This window comes from Schistocerca gregaria, chromosome 4 (assembly GCF_023897955.1).
Source record: "Schistocerca gregaria isolate iqSchGreg1 chromosome 4, iqSchGreg1.2, whole genome shotgun sequence".
Taxonomy (NCBI): domain Eukaryota; kingdom Metazoa; phylum Arthropoda; class Insecta; order Orthoptera; family Acrididae; genus Schistocerca; species Schistocerca gregaria.
Window position 1 is genome coordinate 181419916 of NC_064923.1, and position 18398 is coordinate 181438313.

At 40.3% G+C, this 18398-nt stretch overlaps 1 protein-coding gene across 1 annotated transcript in view; it reads left to right on the forward strand.

Moving 5' to 3' along the window:
• The window catches only part of LOC126268175 (opioid-binding protein/cell adhesion molecule homolog), a 2429635-nt gene extending 2414893 nt beyond the window's left edge, over window positions 1-14742 (forward strand). Inside the window, exon 10 of the mRNA XM_049973770.1 lies at window positions 10162-14742. Within this exon, the coding sequence (XP_049829727.1) occupies window positions 10162-10310 (149 nt within the window). The 3' untranslated portion in view covers window positions 10311-14742. The remainder of the gene's footprint in view (window positions 1-10161) is intronic.
• The last annotated feature ends 3656 nt before the right edge of the window (window positions 14743-18398 follow it).

The following is an 18398-nucleotide window of genomic DNA, read 5'->3' on the forward strand; positions in this document are numbered from 1 at the left end:
TCTATAGCACCACATCTCAAATGCTTCAATTCTCCTCTGTTCCGGTTTTCCCACAGTCCATGTTTCACTACCATACAATGCTGTACTCCAGACGTACATCCTCAGAAATTTCTTCCTCAAAGTAAGGCCGGTATTTGATATTAGTAGACTTCGCTTGGCCAGAAATGCCTTTTTTGCCATAGCGAGTCTGCTTTTGATGTCCTTCTTGCTCCGTCCGTCATTGGATATCTCATAAAAATTTATTCCTTTATTGAAAAAAACGTTTGGCTTCAACTTAAATAATAAACAAGAAGACTACAAATAAATAAATTCAACTGTCGAAGAATGAAGAAAGGATTTACGAATCGCTTCATGATTCCCTAGAGAAACTTCGATCTATCTGACATTTGCATTATTTAACTGAAATAATGTAACTTATTGTCTTTAATACCGTTTGTTCTATATGCAGTTTCCGGACGATTCCGTTGTTCTGTGTCTATCTAAAAATTCTGAAAGCAGAAAATTGAGGTTAAATGTTTAGTGATTTCTTCACCCTCAAACGGTTTGAAATAAACACAAACACAAGAAATATTAATAGCACGCAGAAACAGAATCTACTCAATTATATCTTCAGATGTCGTCAGTGTTGAGTAATTCATTGTAATATTGCCACTACCCGTGTTCGCTTTAATATCAAGGTTCTAAGGCTCGGGATTTAGTAAAATGACTTGTCAATTTTTGTAACATCATAGCCTTCAAATAAACAAGATTATCCTTTACGATGACGTTTAAAATTCTTTCCACCATCGGTTTTCAGCTCTGAAGAATAGCAGGAACTAATTATTTAACGAATACGTATAGTCTCGCTATGTTTTAAGCGATTTGTCGAAATTCATTTTCCCTGAATCTGAGCAGGAAAAATTAATTTCAGGGAATTAAGATAATCTATATGCTAATTTTATTCTCCGTTGTTTTTAAGCCACGAGGATACTTAAAGAAAGGAATTTCGCGCCAGCACCGCGGCAGCGGCTTTGCACGTGAAAGTAAAACGTGTATTAAGTTTTCTCCTTAATTAAGAGGAAGGATCGTAAAATTTCCGTCCGTTTACTTCCATCCCGCATTTTGAAATTGTTATTGTATCCAGTCTGATAAACTCCTTGGTAAGAAATAGAGAGGTACGCATTACTTAAAAAAGAAGATTACAATGGAATTGATTTCCGTAATGACTCCACACGCACGTCGTTAGAGTACGAAAAACAAAGCGATAATGAATAAAAGCATTTTAGGGAAAAACCGGTACGAGAATGAAATCCACGCAGAACAAGAAGGAAAAAAGGAAGAGGCATAGATGAAATTTGTAATGAAGCTTCCACCATGTACACTGATCTTTGCTACAAATTATTGTTAACAGGACGTTAAAATATGGAAAAATGTTACATCAATAATTGAAATAATTTCTTTTATTTGTCATCATCGAACTCAGTGTAACATCTAGTTACCACTTTCCGCTCACTTCATCGTATTTAACCGTTTTCTGCGTCTGCTTTAAGCTGAACGAAACTGTCATGAACAGGACAATCTTCTTTATAAAATATTCTGACATTGTTATACTGTCGGCAATTTAAACTTGTACGAGCAATATCGGTTCCGTAATTAGCGGTATTTATGGAAGAACAAAAATAACTGACCAACTTGCGTATGTTCTCCAAACCATGCATGTTATGTCTACGTCCGTCCGCCCCAGTGTGGTCTTCGACAATTGTTGCGTTCCTGATGCTCACATTTTTCTGTCTTCGAAAGTTCTGCAAGGAGTTCCACTCGTGAGACCGAGTGAGAAGCTGGTTCAATAAATAAGTAGTGCAGTTAATACGCAAGGTGCCGAAGTGCCGTCAAATTGAAGAGTACACAGCAGACTGGAGACCACAATAGTTCTTTTATTTACAAAAATATAGGGCAGCTGTAATGCGCCTCATACTACTACAAATACATGAAGCTGCCAAAACGTCTTCCTTTCATGCTTCAGAATGTTGCAGTTACTGTCAATTTTACACTTCAACATTTCACAACAGACAGTACTAATCTCTGTACTAAAAAAAAATATGGCTTCGAAGCAAATAACGTTTTGGAGTAAGTGAAGCCATCATTCTAAAAGAGAACATTTTAACACATTGACTGCCACGTGAGTTAAATATAACTCACAGGAAGTGTTCTCTTCGGACGACGTGAAGTGAATACAACTCACGGACATTTTTCCACTTAAAGCTCCGTGGTACCGTTGTAACTCACAGGAGCATGCTGTGACTAGTTGTTATAGTAGGTTATGGCCGCCGTAACAAATCATGTTCGTGGTCTACGGTTTCCAAGAGCTCAAGAGTAGTTACTGACATTTGAATTCGTGAGTTATATATTACTCACATGGCTCAGTCGTATTGGACTTTTCTTCTTTTTATTATTTATGTATTATTTAGTTTGACCTATTACTTACACAGTAGATTGCAAATCACGTAAAGTTTTATTTACTCTAATTGCAACAACAATGAAACTGAAAAATTTAGGTTTATTCCACTTTGTTTTTCTAACACCTTTATGCACTGTGTTTTATGAAAAAACACTCTACGCAAAAATGTAAGTCACAATTCTTACATTTCCATGCAGTTTGTTTGCATTTCTTGACAGCTTGCTCTCGTCCAAATTTATTCTTCATTTTTTCATAGCACACGGTACACCTAAGACTGACTACTCCCATGTTCACAAGTGCACGGTCTGCAGGTAACGCGGTGGCTTTGGTGAGAGATGTCTCAGGCCCATCGACATCTTCTGTATGGAGTAATCTCAAAGTCACTTCCTCTTTGAATTCTGTGAATGAGATCTTTTGGTTGTTGTGTGTGTGTGTGTGTGTTTGAGGTTTACGGGCGCTAAACAGCGTGGTCATCAGCGCCCATTTTGGTTGTTGATGTATCGGTAAATCACATGAGCATTTACCAGCGAGGACCCTGTCAACAATTCAATTGCAAGCTTCCTGCACCATTTCACACCCCGCCTTAGACAATGCGATTACGACTTCATTTGGTCAGAAAGATCTATAAAAGACTTTGACTGAAAATAGTCAGTTATCATGGCTGGTTTTTTCTTTGTGCCCTTCCTGGTTCCAACTTCTGCTTCTTCTTCTCCATGAACAGTACTCAGCATCAGAACATCCATCCTATCTTTCTGTGTCAGTACTGCTACACCTGTGGTACTTTCTTTTTCTTTGTGTTCCCCCTTCTTCAGTTTTGCCTGTACAACATCTTGACAATTCAGTTTTTTGTTCGATCTTAGAGTACCAACTAAATGTGTTGATTGTTCAAGAAGCTGGTGTGCTAGATGAACACTTGTGTTAAAATTGTATGTATATAAGATTCTGCCCTCATTTAGTAATCCATTCATAAGGCTCATAACAACAGATGTGGCAAGAGGAACACCAGGATTCGCATTCTTCCCAGAATAAAGTTTCATATTCCAGGTGTAGCCACCCTTTAGACAAAATAGGAACAATTTAATTCCGAATTTATGGCGCTTTTTCTTCATATACTGAATGAAACTTAGTCTTCTTCGAAATGGCACAAGTATTTCGTCAATGCGAACTTCTTTCTCCGGCACTACTGCACTTTTAAATCTCTGCAATAATTTATCCATAAGAGGTTGAATTTTGAGTACGTGGTTTCCCGGAGGGCACTGGTTGTTATCGGATAAATGTCACATACATAAAAGCAGTTCAAAACGGTTGCGTGGTATAACATTTTTTACATTTTTCTGATAGAGTATATTTCTTGACCAATTTGGAATCATCGGTTTTACATTTAGTGACATCCATAACAAAAATTTTAAAAATTGTTCAATTTCAGTTTTGTTGACATCAGTCCACTTTTTCAGTCGTAAATTAACATTTGCTGAATGACTTTCTGAGACTTGTTTTGCGTACAAATTACTTTGTTGAGTCACATGTTCTAAAATTTCATCAGTTACAAAATATTTGAAGAAATCGTATGGGTTCTTGGCTTTGAGAGTTAGTGCAACAGAAGCATTTACACCAGAACTGGGATGAATAAATGTAAAGTTTTCCATATTTTTACCCGTAACTGGCCCCTAGACATTCTCATTATAATTTGTTCTAAGTGTGTCATATTCGTCTTCAGAACTTTTTAATATTACACTTACTTCAATTGAACCTGAATCAACTGCAGTAGTTATGGCACTGACACAGTTAGAGGTGCTTTGTTGCCTGGTTTTTACAGCTGTGAAGTCTGGTTCTTTGACTGAATGTGGACATACAACTCTTCTTCCTACCTTCACTGATCTGACACCACCATCAGAACTTCCAGTTTCGTTTCTGGTCTCCTCTGGTAAAAATTCGTCTGAGCTATCACCAAATAAAGGCACAGAATCTTCATCACTTACGTCCATAACTTAATCTAGAAGCTGCTGCACATGCCTTTGTTCATCTTCATAACTTCTGTGAGACATTTTATTCTGCCACAATATCGTTTTGTTACGGAGCAAATAACACTGAATAGAGACTGTAGCAACAATGCAGGAAAGCAGTAATGGAACTGTACACAAATAATGCTGTGAAATGAAAAACTGACAGGAGTGCAAACCTAAAATTATTAGCGACATAGAAAATGACACACCTGGTACCTTTACTCTGGGGCCATGTGAATCATACGTGACCAACACAAAAAAATTTTAAAAAGGTACTAACATGGCATATTTTCACTTTATTTGCACTTAACAAGTTTACTTGGAGCAAACTAAAGCAGGATATTGAAAAAAAGGAAATGAAGTAAATGGCCCCAAGGGGTCGGTAACCCAACTACACCATTGCAGTCAATGTGTTAAATGTGTTATTATTTTTCTGATAATAAATTGTGGGTATCCATCACCACTAAAGTACTAAGCAGAAGGAAGATGAGCACTGTAACTTCTAGTACAACGCATATAAAAAAGAAACAAGTATTGTCTACACCCCCGTTTTCAGGGATTCAGAAACGTTGAAGCACAGCACTTCGAACTTCAGAGAAAAAAAATATTACTCACATCTTCCCTGCTCCTCCTCCCACCCCTACACATGAAGCGCACACACACACACACACACACACACACACACACACACACACACACACACACACACACAAACAAACAAACAAACAAGCACCCACGCATATTCATGGACACTATCGTTACAGCATCGATTTGAGTGATTAACATTTGTGAATGACGTAAATAGTTCTGGGTACGGGCTTTCGTGTGTATTGTCACACTCGTTATTTTTGTTAGGCTCTCCTGTCTTTTCCTAACACACAGTTAATTAGTAATCAGGAGAAAAAAGATACTTACATTCCATAAGTGAATCTACATGTCCATGGTGCGTAGTAACACTCTATACGTCGAAATTACACCAACAGAAGAATGAGAATCTGCCAAAGTATTCGCCAACGATACAGGAGTGTAGGTTCATGGCTCTCGTTTTGATGCTCAAAATCCGACTTCAGACCATTAGAGAAGTCCCGACGCTCTTTTCAGCGGAAGTCTTAAGCTTGACGAAAGTTCTGAGTTCCGATAATGGTCTTCTCTGCAAACTGTCTACTTTCGGCGCTCACGTGACAGTCGACAACACTATTTTGGAACTTCATGGGCCACTTCAATATCAAGAGACCTGTCGAAAGCTGGTTGTGTTGAAGACTATTGTCTGTGCTAACCTAGCACGTGACTGACAGGCAGCAGTCCATTGATAGCTTTTGCATATGGGTGGCTGCACCCGCATGCGTTTCTACCATGAGGAAAATGTAGTTTTGCCGAGTCGCTGCAAGATAATACCAGGGTAATTCCCCAAACCAGTTCGAGTTGGGTTCTACCTCTATATTAAATTTTAAATCTGCATTATTTTAAAAATAAGAAATTAAATACATAAGAACAATGAATCTCCAGAATACCAATGAAATATCAGTCAGTTTTTTCCGTCTGAGAAGCCAACAGCACTAGAATTCAGCAGCTTCAGGCGTCAATTGCCGAAATATTACAGTACGTGTCACAAAGTTACAGTTCAACACAGTACCATACTATTTGCTATCCAACTGCGAACTATGGCTATTAAACATTAAATTAGCACGCAGAAACTCAAGAAACTAAACTGTTAAAGCAAACAGATGATATTATGAAATTCGCTCCTGCTTAGGAACTCGTAAAAGTCACTTCGGTTACATCCCTGTTGCTGTTTGTGTCTCGACCGGCTACTGCTGTCTGACTGACTGACCGACTAACACCAACAAGCTATCACTAGCTTTTAAAACAAACAAACGACTATCTATTCGCGCTACGGATATCTATGAGTAGACGCTGACGAAAATGCAGGAACTGTCTCTATCAATCAATGTCGAGGCAAATAGCCGCTTGCATAATCGCCAGAGGTGGACTTCCGCCTTACTGACTTGCTCAATTTGCAAAGCTCTTTCTCTTTAAGAAAATCATACAGTTTTTTTGAAACTGTAATCATTTGTCTGTCTGTAAACGTACATCACAGCTACCGATTTCCGTTCCGTTCGGCTAATTCCTTCGTGGTTCATCGTCTTTTTTCTTTTTTTCCTTGAAGTGTATCTCACTGAATGTATTTCTAAAATTATACCATTGTAGGACACATAGACCTAGAGGTATTACGTTATAAACATTGAGATGCGTGAAGAACCAGCTTCTGCTTAACATCACATACAACCGTTCGCTCGACGAAAGATCCGTACCCAAAGCCTGGAAAGTTATACAGGTCACACTAATATTCAAGAAAGGTAGTAGGAGTAATCCACTAAATTACAGGCCCATATCGTTAACGTCGATAAGCAGCAGGATTTTAGAACGTATATTGTGTTCGAACATTATGAATTACCTCGAAGGAAACGGTCTATTGACACACAGTCAGCATGGCTTTAGAAAACATCGTTCCTGTGAAACACAACTAGCTCTTTATTCACATGAAGTGCTGAGTGCTACTGACAAGAGATTTCAGATCGATTCCGTATTCCTGGATTTCCGGAAGGCTTTTGACACGGTACAACTCAAGCGGCTCGTAGTTAAATTGCGTGCTTATGGAATAACGTCTCAGTTATGTGACTGGATTTGCGATTTTCTGTCATTGAGGTCACAGTTGGTACTAATTGACGGAAAGTCATCGAGTTAAACAAAAGTGAATTTCAGGCGTTCCCCAAGTTAGTGTTACAGGCCCTTTGCTGTTCCTTATCTATATAAACGATTTGGAAGACAATCTGAGCAACCGTCTTCGGCTGTTTGCAGATGACGCTGACGTTTGTCGACTAATAAAGACACAAGAAGATCAAAACAAACTGCAAAACGATTTAGAAAAAATATCTGAATGGTGCGAAAAGTGGCAGTTGACCCTAAATAACGAAAAGTGTGTGGTCATCCACATGAGTGCTAACAGGAACTCGTTAAACTTCGGTTACACGATAAATCAGTCTAATATAAAAGCCATAAAATCAACTAAATACCTAGATATTACAATTAAGAATAGCTTAAATTGGAAATAACACATAGAAAATGTTGTGGGGAAGGCTAGCCAAAGGCTGCGTTTTAGTGGCAGGACACTTAGAAAATGTAAGAGACCTACTAAGGAGACTGCCTACACTACGCTTGTCCGTCCTCTTTTAGAGTACTGCGGCGCGATGTGGGATCCTTACCAGATAGGACTGACGGAGTACATTGAAAAAGTTCAAAGAAAGGCAGCACGTTTTGTATTATGGCGAAATAAGGGAGAGAGTGTCACAGAAATGATACAGGATTTGGGGTGGACATCATTAAACGAAAGGCGTTTTTCGTTGCGACGGAATCTTCTCGTGAAATTCCAATCACCAACTTTCTCCTCCGAATGCGAAAATATTTTGTTGACACCAACCTACATAGGGCGGAACGATCACCACGATGCAATAAGGAAAATCAGAGCTCGTGCGGGAAGATATACGTGTTCATTCTTTCCATGCACTATACGAGACTGGAATAATAGAGAATTGTGAAGGTGGTTCAATGAACCCTCTGCCAGGCACTTAAATGTGATTTGCAGAGTATCCATGTAGATGTAGCTGTAGATTACCCAGACTATATTCATCCGCAATTTCAGAACGAGGGCAGTTAGCTACAGTCAATAAATTTTAAACGTAATTTCAGTTCTTTTCAAAACTTTTTCTCCTTCACTTGCTTCACGTCAGATAAGTAGCACTTTAACTCCATTGTAAAGTAATTACAGTTTTGAAGCTGCTTTATACACGGAGTGCGATTCTTAAAGAATCGGTGGTTTACTGGCATATTCGTAATTGTACGTGGCATTTAGTAATGACATTGTAACCGAAACTGCTCAGCAGTGACGAATATACCTTCTTATTCAAACAAGACAGCCTTAGCGTAGCCATGACGTCTTTTAATGTTTAGTTGGTGCAATCTTGTCTAGAGGTTACCCGTCGGCTTCTACCTAGGGTTCTTTTGGCCGACGTTTTTCTTACAATTTCTCTGTCGTTTCGCCAGTACAAGAGGCTGGCATTGTCAAAGCTTCATCCTCATCCACCACCCACCATCAGCTCGAGACAGAAGCCAAAAGACATCTACATCTACATCTACATGATTACTCTGCAATTCACATTTAAGTGCTTGGCAGAGGGTTCTTCGGACCACAATCATACTATCTCTCTACCATTCCACTCACGAACAGCGCGCGGGAAAAACGAACACTTAAACCTTTCTGTTCGAGCTCTGATTTCTCTTATTTTATTTTGATGATCATTCCTACCTATTTAGGTTGAGCTCAACAAAATATTTTCACATTCGGAAGAGAAAGTTGGTGGCCGAAATTTCGTAAATAGATCTCGCCGCGACGAAAAACATCTTTGCTTTAATGACTTCCATCCCAACTCGCGTATCATATCTGCCACACTCTCTCTCCTATTACGTGATAATACAAACCGAGCTGCCCTTTTTGCACCCTTTCGATGTCCTCCATCAGTCCCACCTGGTAAGGATCCCACACCGCGTTGCAATATTCTAATACAGGACGAACGAGTGTAGTGTAAGCTGTCTCTTTAGTGGTCTTGTTGCATCTTCTAAGCGTCCTGCCAATGAAACGCAACCTTTGGCTCGCCTTCCCCACAATATTATCTATGTGATCTTTCCAACTGAAGTTGTTCGTAATTTTAACACCCAGGTACTTAGTTGAATTGACAGCCTTGAGAATTGTACTATTTATCCAGTAATCGAATTCCAACGGATTTCTTTTGGAACTCATGTGGATCACCTCAAACTTTTCGTTACTTAGCGTCAACTGCCACCTGCCACACCATATAGCAATCTTTCCTAAATCGCTTTGCAACTGATACTGGTCTTCGGATGACCTTACTAGACGGTAAATTACAGTATAATCTGCGAACAACCTAAGAAAACTGCTCAAATTGTCACCCAGGTCATTTTTATAGATCAGGAACAGCAGAGGTCCCAGGACGCTACCCTGGGGAACACCTGATATCACTTCAGTTTTAGTCGATGATTTTCCGTCTATTACTGCGAACTGCGACCTTCCTAACAGGAAATCACTAATCCAGTCGCACAACTGAAACGATACCCCATAAGCCCGCAGCTCGATTAGATGTCGCTTGTGAGGAACGATGTCAAAAGCTTCCCGGAAATCTAGAAATATGAAATCAACTTGAGATCCCCTTTCGATAGCGGCCATTACTTCGTGCGAATAAAGAGATGGCTGCGTTGCACAAGAACGATGTTTTCTGAAACCATGCTGATTACGTGTCTATAGGTCGTTCCCTTCGAGGTGATTCATAATGTTTGAATACAGTATATGCTCCAAAACCCTACTGCAAACCGACGTCAGTGATATAGGTCTGTGGTTCGATGGATTACTCCTACTACCCTTCTTAAACACTGGTGCGACCTGCGCAATTTTCCAATCTGTAGGTACAGATCTATCGGTGAGCGAGCGGTTGTATAAGATTGCCAAGTAGGGAGCTATTGTATCAGTGCAATCTGAAAGGAAGCTAATCGGTATACAATCTGGATCTGAAGACTTGCCTGTATCAGGTCTTTGTCAACAAGTGCCTACTAAAGCCTTAACCATTTTGGGATGTTTTGTCTCTCCGGCAGACATGAAGGTGCGCGAGCGGCTGCGCGACGCGCTGCCCGGAGGCTCGGCGTCGACCCCCGGCGGCGCCCCGCTGCCGCTGCTGCTGCTGGTGGCTGCGCTGTCCTCGGCCCGCCTGTTTCCACTCCCGCTGCCGCCGCCGCCGCCGTAAGAGGGCGCCGCCGCCCGCGACAGCCTCCCGCCAGCACGACCCTCCCCCAGCACCGCGCCACAACGACCACGACCATGATCACGACCCCGCTTTGGCACTACCACGGCAGCGCTAGGCCGCGAGCACCGTAGCGCCGGCCCGACCGCCATCTGGTCGACGGGCGGCCGCCCATCCGACGCCGTATCAGACGAAGACTGTGCCCGTCTGCGGACGGCGCAACACGCTGCCCGACTAGTAGTACGAGAGCTAGACACGCTACCTAGATGTGTGAGACGATTAAGACAACTGTGGATCTTTCGTAGACTGGAGAACACTTTCTTAGCGGAAAGAAGAACATTTCGAACTCAGAAAATATACTTCCAGCGTCAAGAGATGCCTTTTCCTGTACTGTAATGCCAAAAGCGTACGCAACAGAACCCTTTCTATCCTCCCCTATTTACCATATCTATCATTTTCCTCGGAAACGTTGTGGACGAACTTCTTACTGCTGCCAGTGTACGTTTTAGGAAAACATTCAAGGGCGAAATGAATTGTGAACCTCACATTGCACACCATCTCCCCTAAACTGGATAAATTGGGACGTGATTCTAAAATGGAACATGGTACAAATATACCTTGAGTGAATAAAGCCCTCAAAACCGTATTTTTTTCTGTAATCTAAATGCTTTCACATAACAAACACTGGCCAACGAAAGCATCATTTTCATAAGTTTTGCCTCGCGGGGTAGCAGCGAGGTCTAGACGTCTCGTCAAGGTCCGCGCAGCTGACCCCGTCGGAGGTTCGAGTCCTCCCTCGGGCATGGGTGTGTGTGTGTAGTCCATAGCGTAAGTTAGTTTAAGTTAGATTCACTAGTGTGTAAGCTTATGGACCGATGACCTAAGCAGTTTGGTCCTATATGATCTTATCACAAATTATTATTATTATTAATCATTTTTGCTATCACCTAAACCTCCAGATTACAGTCAGATCGGTACCAAACTTAGTATACCGACTGAGTATCAACCAAGACTCCGATATATTCTGTGCTGTGTGCTGTCATCCAGGAGAAAGTGCGTAAACGGTAAGTAATAAGTAACATCTAACCCACGGAGTAAAGAAAAAGCGTAGCTGTGTTCGTCTGTCGTGCAGAGCTCCCGAGGGGATATCGGTAGAGACTAATTTGTCGTACCAAGGGTCCCGAGACCGAGGCCTGGTCATGCCAGTTTCTGTACCGTAGTAAGTATCAAACTGTAAGTATCAAACTGTTCCTGACGAGTGAATGAACTGTTCGTAATTCATAGCAATGTTCGACTGGCCGTCCACACTCGCTTCGTTTATTTTAAAGTAGCAAACCTATACTGTATATTCGTCGTAGTTTCTCAGAATACACAAAAAATAATAACAGAAGAATAAAGGTGTAACTGCATCACATGTGCAGTTGCATCAATGATAATAATAATAAATCATCTTCTTTTTCTTATATTATTATTATTGTTATTATTGTTATTAATATTTCGGCAAGTGTGATGCAACTGTTTCTTTATTCATCTGTTCCGATTCTTTATGTTTATTCTGTGAAACTACAAATGTGTACTACAGATTAGCTCTTGAGACTACACAAGTACACTACGGATTAGCTACTTTCAAATGAATGAAGCAAAAGCGGACTGCCAGTATAACGCTGCCAAAAATTTAAAACAGTCCTTCCACACATCTGGAGCACAACTTTCTGTTCTACACGTATTACGGTACAGAAACTAGCATGACCATAGCTCGTACTCGAGGCCCTTGGTAGGACAAACTAACTCTCTGCCTACAACCCCGGGGACCTCTGTACGACGGACACACAGTAACGCTTTTCCTGTACGCCGTGGCTCAGGTGATACTTATTACTTGCCGTTTTCGTACGTTCTCCTGGATGACAGCACAAAGCACAAACTATATCGGAGTGTTGGTTGATACTTGGTCGATATACAACGTTTGGTACCAATCTGTTTGACATCTGGAGGTTTGGGTGCAAGGAATAACTTCTGTTTTAGGACGCTGAATCGAAATCTGACCTTTTTTCTATCATGTACCGTTTTGTCATAATGAGACGTCATTATAAATTAGAAAATTCGCAAAAATTGGGAGAAAAGTGATTTAATATTACTGTAGGAACAAAGATTTTTCTTTCTCTTATCTCCTTCAGGTATCTAATACATTTTTTCCTCGCCTATTTCACATCTCCCATTACACTGGTATTGCATTTGAATTCAAACTGTTCTTCCATGAATTTGGTATTTTGATTAGAGCGCTCACCTTTTTCTTCACTGATATCACCAGAATTTTCAGGGGATAGAAAAACAGATTACAGTTTCAGACGTTAATCTCGAGGCTCATCAAAAATTGCAGCTCCTTGAACTTTCGCAGCATATCAGTTGCAATACGGATAAAATGTCCATGTATCTTCTTGCCTAAGAACTATGTATGAGTAACGAGCTCTTTCAGTATCAACTCCAGCCATTGTCAGTTTTGCTTCAGAGCTGGAATCGAGCATTACTTCTGAATGTCATGTCCAAGAAACACTCCCTTTTTCAATTTCCCTTCCAACTTACGTGAATATTTCTCACATACCTCCTTGAAATGCTCAAACTTTGGGTAACGCATTCCCGAACTGTTCCATTGGGCTTAAAGTGATGTGTAAAGGCGGTAATGGATTTTCCTCGTAGCCACGAGTTTCTTGCACGAATTCTTCTTCTCTCCAAGCTTCAAATGTTGGTTTATTCTGGACCGACGTTTATCTTTTCCCTACCATAGACCGACATTGACGCTTGTCCTACTATAGTACATACTGATTACAGTAATAAATGAAATAATGAGTGTTTCATGCAAAAATAATAATTGATTATCATATTATCATTCACATCGCTTATATTTCCAAGAATAATCTAGCTTCATTATAAAAGTTTTTAGAAGTTGACCTGATGAAATTTGTTTCAGTTCAAAAAATTATGACTTCAGTTCTGCTAAAATTGAAAAATGAGCTTGTTTAGAATGTGAAGTGTAGAAGGAAATGTTTTTTCTCAGTGTATAAGTTTTTCAGCCGGATTCTTTATCATACAAAGTTTGTTTCTTTTATGAAGCATTGGCCAACTAGTCAATGGCAGAAATATTGTTTTTATGATAACCTGGATTTGACGAAATATCCCAAAAACGGCTCTACACAGATATCTTTCGTTTTTAGAGCTCTGTACAATCATCAACTAGAAATCCTACAGGTGACAATGTTTCCTCCAATTTTTAAAGCATTCCAGCAATATGAGGTTCATCATTCAGTTCATTTGCCTAAAACGTGTTTTAACTAAAAGACAGCGCACAGAATGTTTCCGAGGAAAAGCGCTGGTGGTCCAAGTCTGGAAACGCCGTCTAAGACCGATATTAATTAATTTCAGAACTAACCGCAAGCCCAGTCCTTTTTAGAACATCAGGGATATCGTCTCCGAACGTAGTGACCTCGTGCGAACATCATAACCCACGACAGCTTTTCGATTTATTTTGTCCTGTGACTGGATATTGTTTTCACATTCTTCTGCAGTAAACCGATAGTGACAGTAAGTAACTCTTCCAGTGACAAATCAGGATAAGCTGAGTTAACCTGTGACAACTCCTATATGTAACCAAAACGAGGAAGTAATCAACGAAATGTGTTAAACGCAAATATGGTTTTGTGTTTAATGATTTTTTAAATATCTAAGCTACAGAGATATTCTAAAAGGCAATACAGAAGCTATATTTTGTATGTTACTGTAACTAAGGTACTATGAGTGAAACAAATGTAACAATTTCCCAAACAGTCGTATAGAATAAAGAAATGGTAAGTAATAGAAGTAGAGAATTAACGTTCAGCTTACATGTTTTAGTGCGCGTATTATTCGTTGAGCACGGTAATGTATTTGAGTGTGATTCGGCCTAACCTGAGACTTGCTTCAGCTGTTTTGTAGATGTTTCACTTTTTATTCCTGTTCTGCTGTATTATGTATTTTATCGAGAGTAAGAGAGCACAAAACACCCAGTATCAAATGACTGATGAGTTATCGGAAATAAATATCTTTAAAAAACATTTCTTTTTATTTTTTACTGAAAATCAGGAATATTCTTTAATTAAATAACGTAATTCACCGATTTGAACAGAAGTTATTGACTTTGGGTTTTCAAGCTCCACTACATATCTTCTATATTTCAATGTGTTTGCTATGGTAGAAGCATGACTTACACATAAAGATGAGTGTATATGTACATAAAGACCTCTCCTATAACAGGGTAACTAAGCTAAAAGTAAATTTCATGATAGAAGGACGCAAAGAAACTGTAAATTTTTTTCCTTCTGGATTCAGTTTGTATGTTTGTTATGATCAGTGTATGCGAAGTGTACTTCTGAATGATGAAAAGCAAATAAACATTCTGTTTCGATTGAAACCATTTTGAATCTGATATGCGAGAATAATTTTGTGCCTAATGACTTCGAAGAAGAAACATCATTTACAAAAGCGGGCTGTCATTATATTTCCCATATCCACACCAAAAAAAATTATTTCATTTCTTCCGTCCTTTATTTCTGTTGACGAATCGCCCATTTTATTATTGCAATTTTGCCGAGCCTCAGTAGCAAATACAGATACTAATTGCCATTTTTAATCAGGGAGCTATTACATACTTGTTAATCAATTGGCTTAATATGGTTAAATTATTATTAGTTACTTATTATGGTAAGAATTACAAAATACATAACATACTTACACGTAAATGGAATAGATTATTTTACTCAAACTAAAAACATGGCCCGTATTCTGGAAACAAATACCAAGTTGTGGCTCAATCATTCTTCGCAATTACTTTCACCAATGAGTGACGAGAATTAATGTGCCAAGAATAAAATAGCTATTCTACGGTAAGTACTTATTTCGGTTGTTCAGTACCTATGTGCATCTGTTGCGCCGATGTGTATACTGAATCTCAGCTGCAGCAAATTACTACAGCTTATCGTTAGAAATGCATTATTGTACGTTAGGACGTACGTAACTTATGTTTGCAGCCCCAACTGCGGAAGATTTTGTTATAAGCTATTTAAAGCTCTTGCGAGTGGTAGAGAAAGTGGAGAAAAACCAGCACTCAAAACTTCACCTGCTTGACGATTATGTGTCTGAAAACTTAATGTTAACGAGATTTCTTGTTGCCGCAAATGTTCACGACAGAGATATACATTTTATGGGTTTGAAAAAAGGTCCGAGAAAAAGGACTCAGTGGAATTAACCATGCAGGATTACAATAGCGCACCACTAAAACTTGAAACGAAGATAGTGACTTCGACGTAAGGTGTGACGCGTTATCAATGAAGTAAAGCGACTGAATACCATGGCAGACTTCATTCGGTTCCCCTACACTGTAGCTGGGTAGGATAACTTCAGGCTAGAGAAGTTCTAAGTCAGTTGCATCTAATCATGAACTGTGCGGCTGGTCCCGGCGGAGGTTCGAGTCCTCCCTCGGGCATGGGTGTGTGTGTTTGTCCTTAGGGTAATTTAGGTTAAGTAGTGTGTACGCTTAGGGACTGATGACCTTAGCAGTTAAGTCCCATAAGATTTCACACATATTTGAACATTTTTCGGTCTGAGTGGCCCATCGGTTCTAGGCGCTACAGTCTCGAACCCCGCGATCGCTACGGTCGCAGGTTCGAATCCTGCCTCGGGCAGGGATGTGTGTGATGTCCTTAGGTTAGTTAGCTTTAAGTAGTTCTAAGATCTAGGGGGCTGATGACCTCAGAAGTCCCATAGAGCTCAGAGCCAGTTGCATCCGGTTAATATGTGACAAAGTGCTACAACACAATATAAATATTGCACAAATATTATCTCATCTCTTCTGGAATGCAAGACGGTCAAAAGTCATTAAAATTACGCCATTTCCTATCGAATGAGGTGCTGCTATACAAATAAAGAGGACGAAATCATGTTTCGTAGCTCTCTCCACGAAAAGAAGAAACCAGGGTCGAGTGCCGAAATGAAGGTTACCCGCGCCACGAAAAGGATCCTTCAAGAACGGGACGAACGACTACTGAAGAGAATCGTTCAACGTGGCAGAAGTGCAACCCTTCCGCTGAAGATGTCAATGCTGGGCCATCAACAGGTGTGAGCCTGCGAACCATTCAACGATACATCATCGAAATGGGCTTTCGGAGCCGAAAGCCCACCCGTGTACCCTTGATGACTGCATGACACAAAGCTTTAGGCCTCGCCTGGGCCCGTCAGCACCGACATTAGACAGTTGATGACTGGAAACATGTTGCCTGCCTTTATGAGTCTCGTTTCTAAATGAATCGTGCGGATGGACGAGTACGGGTACGGAGACAACCTCATGAATCCATGGACTCTTCACATCAGCAGGGCATTGTTCAAGCTGGTGGGGGCTCTGTAATAGTGTAGGGCGTGTGCAGTTGGAGTGATATGGGATCTCTAACAGCTTTAGATAAGACTCTGACAGGTGACATGTACGTAAACATACTGCCTGATCACCTGCATCCATTCACGTCCATTGTGCATTCCTTCGGACTTGGGTAATTCCAGTGGGAAAATGCGACACCCTACAAGTCCAGAATTGTTACAGAGTGTCTCTAGGATCACTCATCTGGGTTTACACACTCCCGCTGGCACCAAACTCCCCAGACATGAACATTATTTAGCATATTTGGGATGCCTTGCAACGTACTATTCAGCAGAGATCTCCACCCCGTCATACTCTTATGGATTTGTGGAGAGCCGCGCAGGATTCATGGTGTCAGTTCCCTCCAGCACTACTTCAGACATTAGTCAAGTCCACGCCACGTCGTGTTGCGGCACTTGTGCGTGCTCGAGTGGCCCCTACTCGATACAAGGCAGGTGTAGCAGTTTCTTTGGCTGTTCAATGTATGTTGTGCAAACATATAGTATCGTAGATTCTTTAGCAGCCGTAAACGTAGAAGCACCATGGAAGAGTGGTCATGGGCACTGATTAGTAGTTAGCCGTCTCCAGTTTGATTCCTGCTGCTATCTAGTTCTTTTGCCTTTTATTTCATTCTTCAAAAGATTAAACGATTAAATAAAATTTACATATATTTTAACAGTTCAATTTACACATGTAAAATTAATATATTCAATTTAGCTACGATTGCTATCCTTGTGAGTCAAAAGCCTACTGACGGTGGTAAAAAAAAAGGGAATATACGAGGAAATTTAGTAGGAAAGTGTTATCTGTAGATGATCTTATAAAACGGCCTTTTCAAGTAGATATTTTCAGGTTACAGTGAGACATAAAGAATTAGGTAGATATACTTCAAGTGTAAATCTAACAAGGGGATGGTGTGGGACGAGGCTCATCGATCTGGATCATACTATACGAGTAGAAGCAGGTAGATGCCCCTTTCAGGTTCCTAGAAAAATATAAATCGTATGTAGAAAAGTGCAACATAGAAAAGTGCAACATACGTTTTAGAAAAGACCCCGGATGTAAGATTCTATAGCGTGATTCAAAATTACTGTTACAAGCTGCTACGGATTGTATAGGGGACTTAGTAGATGTTCGTTTAATAAGGAACCTATGTCCGAAATGTACCGTTTGGATCTAAAATCAGTTAGAGGATCGGATCACTTTGAAACCTCTCTCTCCAGGGTACACAAACAGCGAAGACATTGATCTCTGTCATGTATGCTGTAGAATCACATGTCATGGGCAATGTTTAGAGTATTCGTCGTCGAGTTCTCTTCTACATGATGGACCTCGTCTTTAAAGACGAGAGAACGACGTGTCCGTTGAGCACCACAGCCAACACTCCTAGTTTCGGGCGTACCATTCAGTTTCTCTAAGTCTTCGTTGCCGTCAGACGAAGGTGGCATGTGACGTCATGCTTCAAGAGGGACGGACGACCGTGCCCTCTTCTCAGTTTGTGAGCGTACCGTGAAGTGAGAGACTTCAAATTGATCCGATCTTCAAACTTTATTTTATACCCAAAAGATACGTTTTCGGACATGGATTCCATACCTAAACTTTATCTCCTAAGTCCCCTCTACAAACACGAGAAGCCTGTAATACGAATTTTTAAT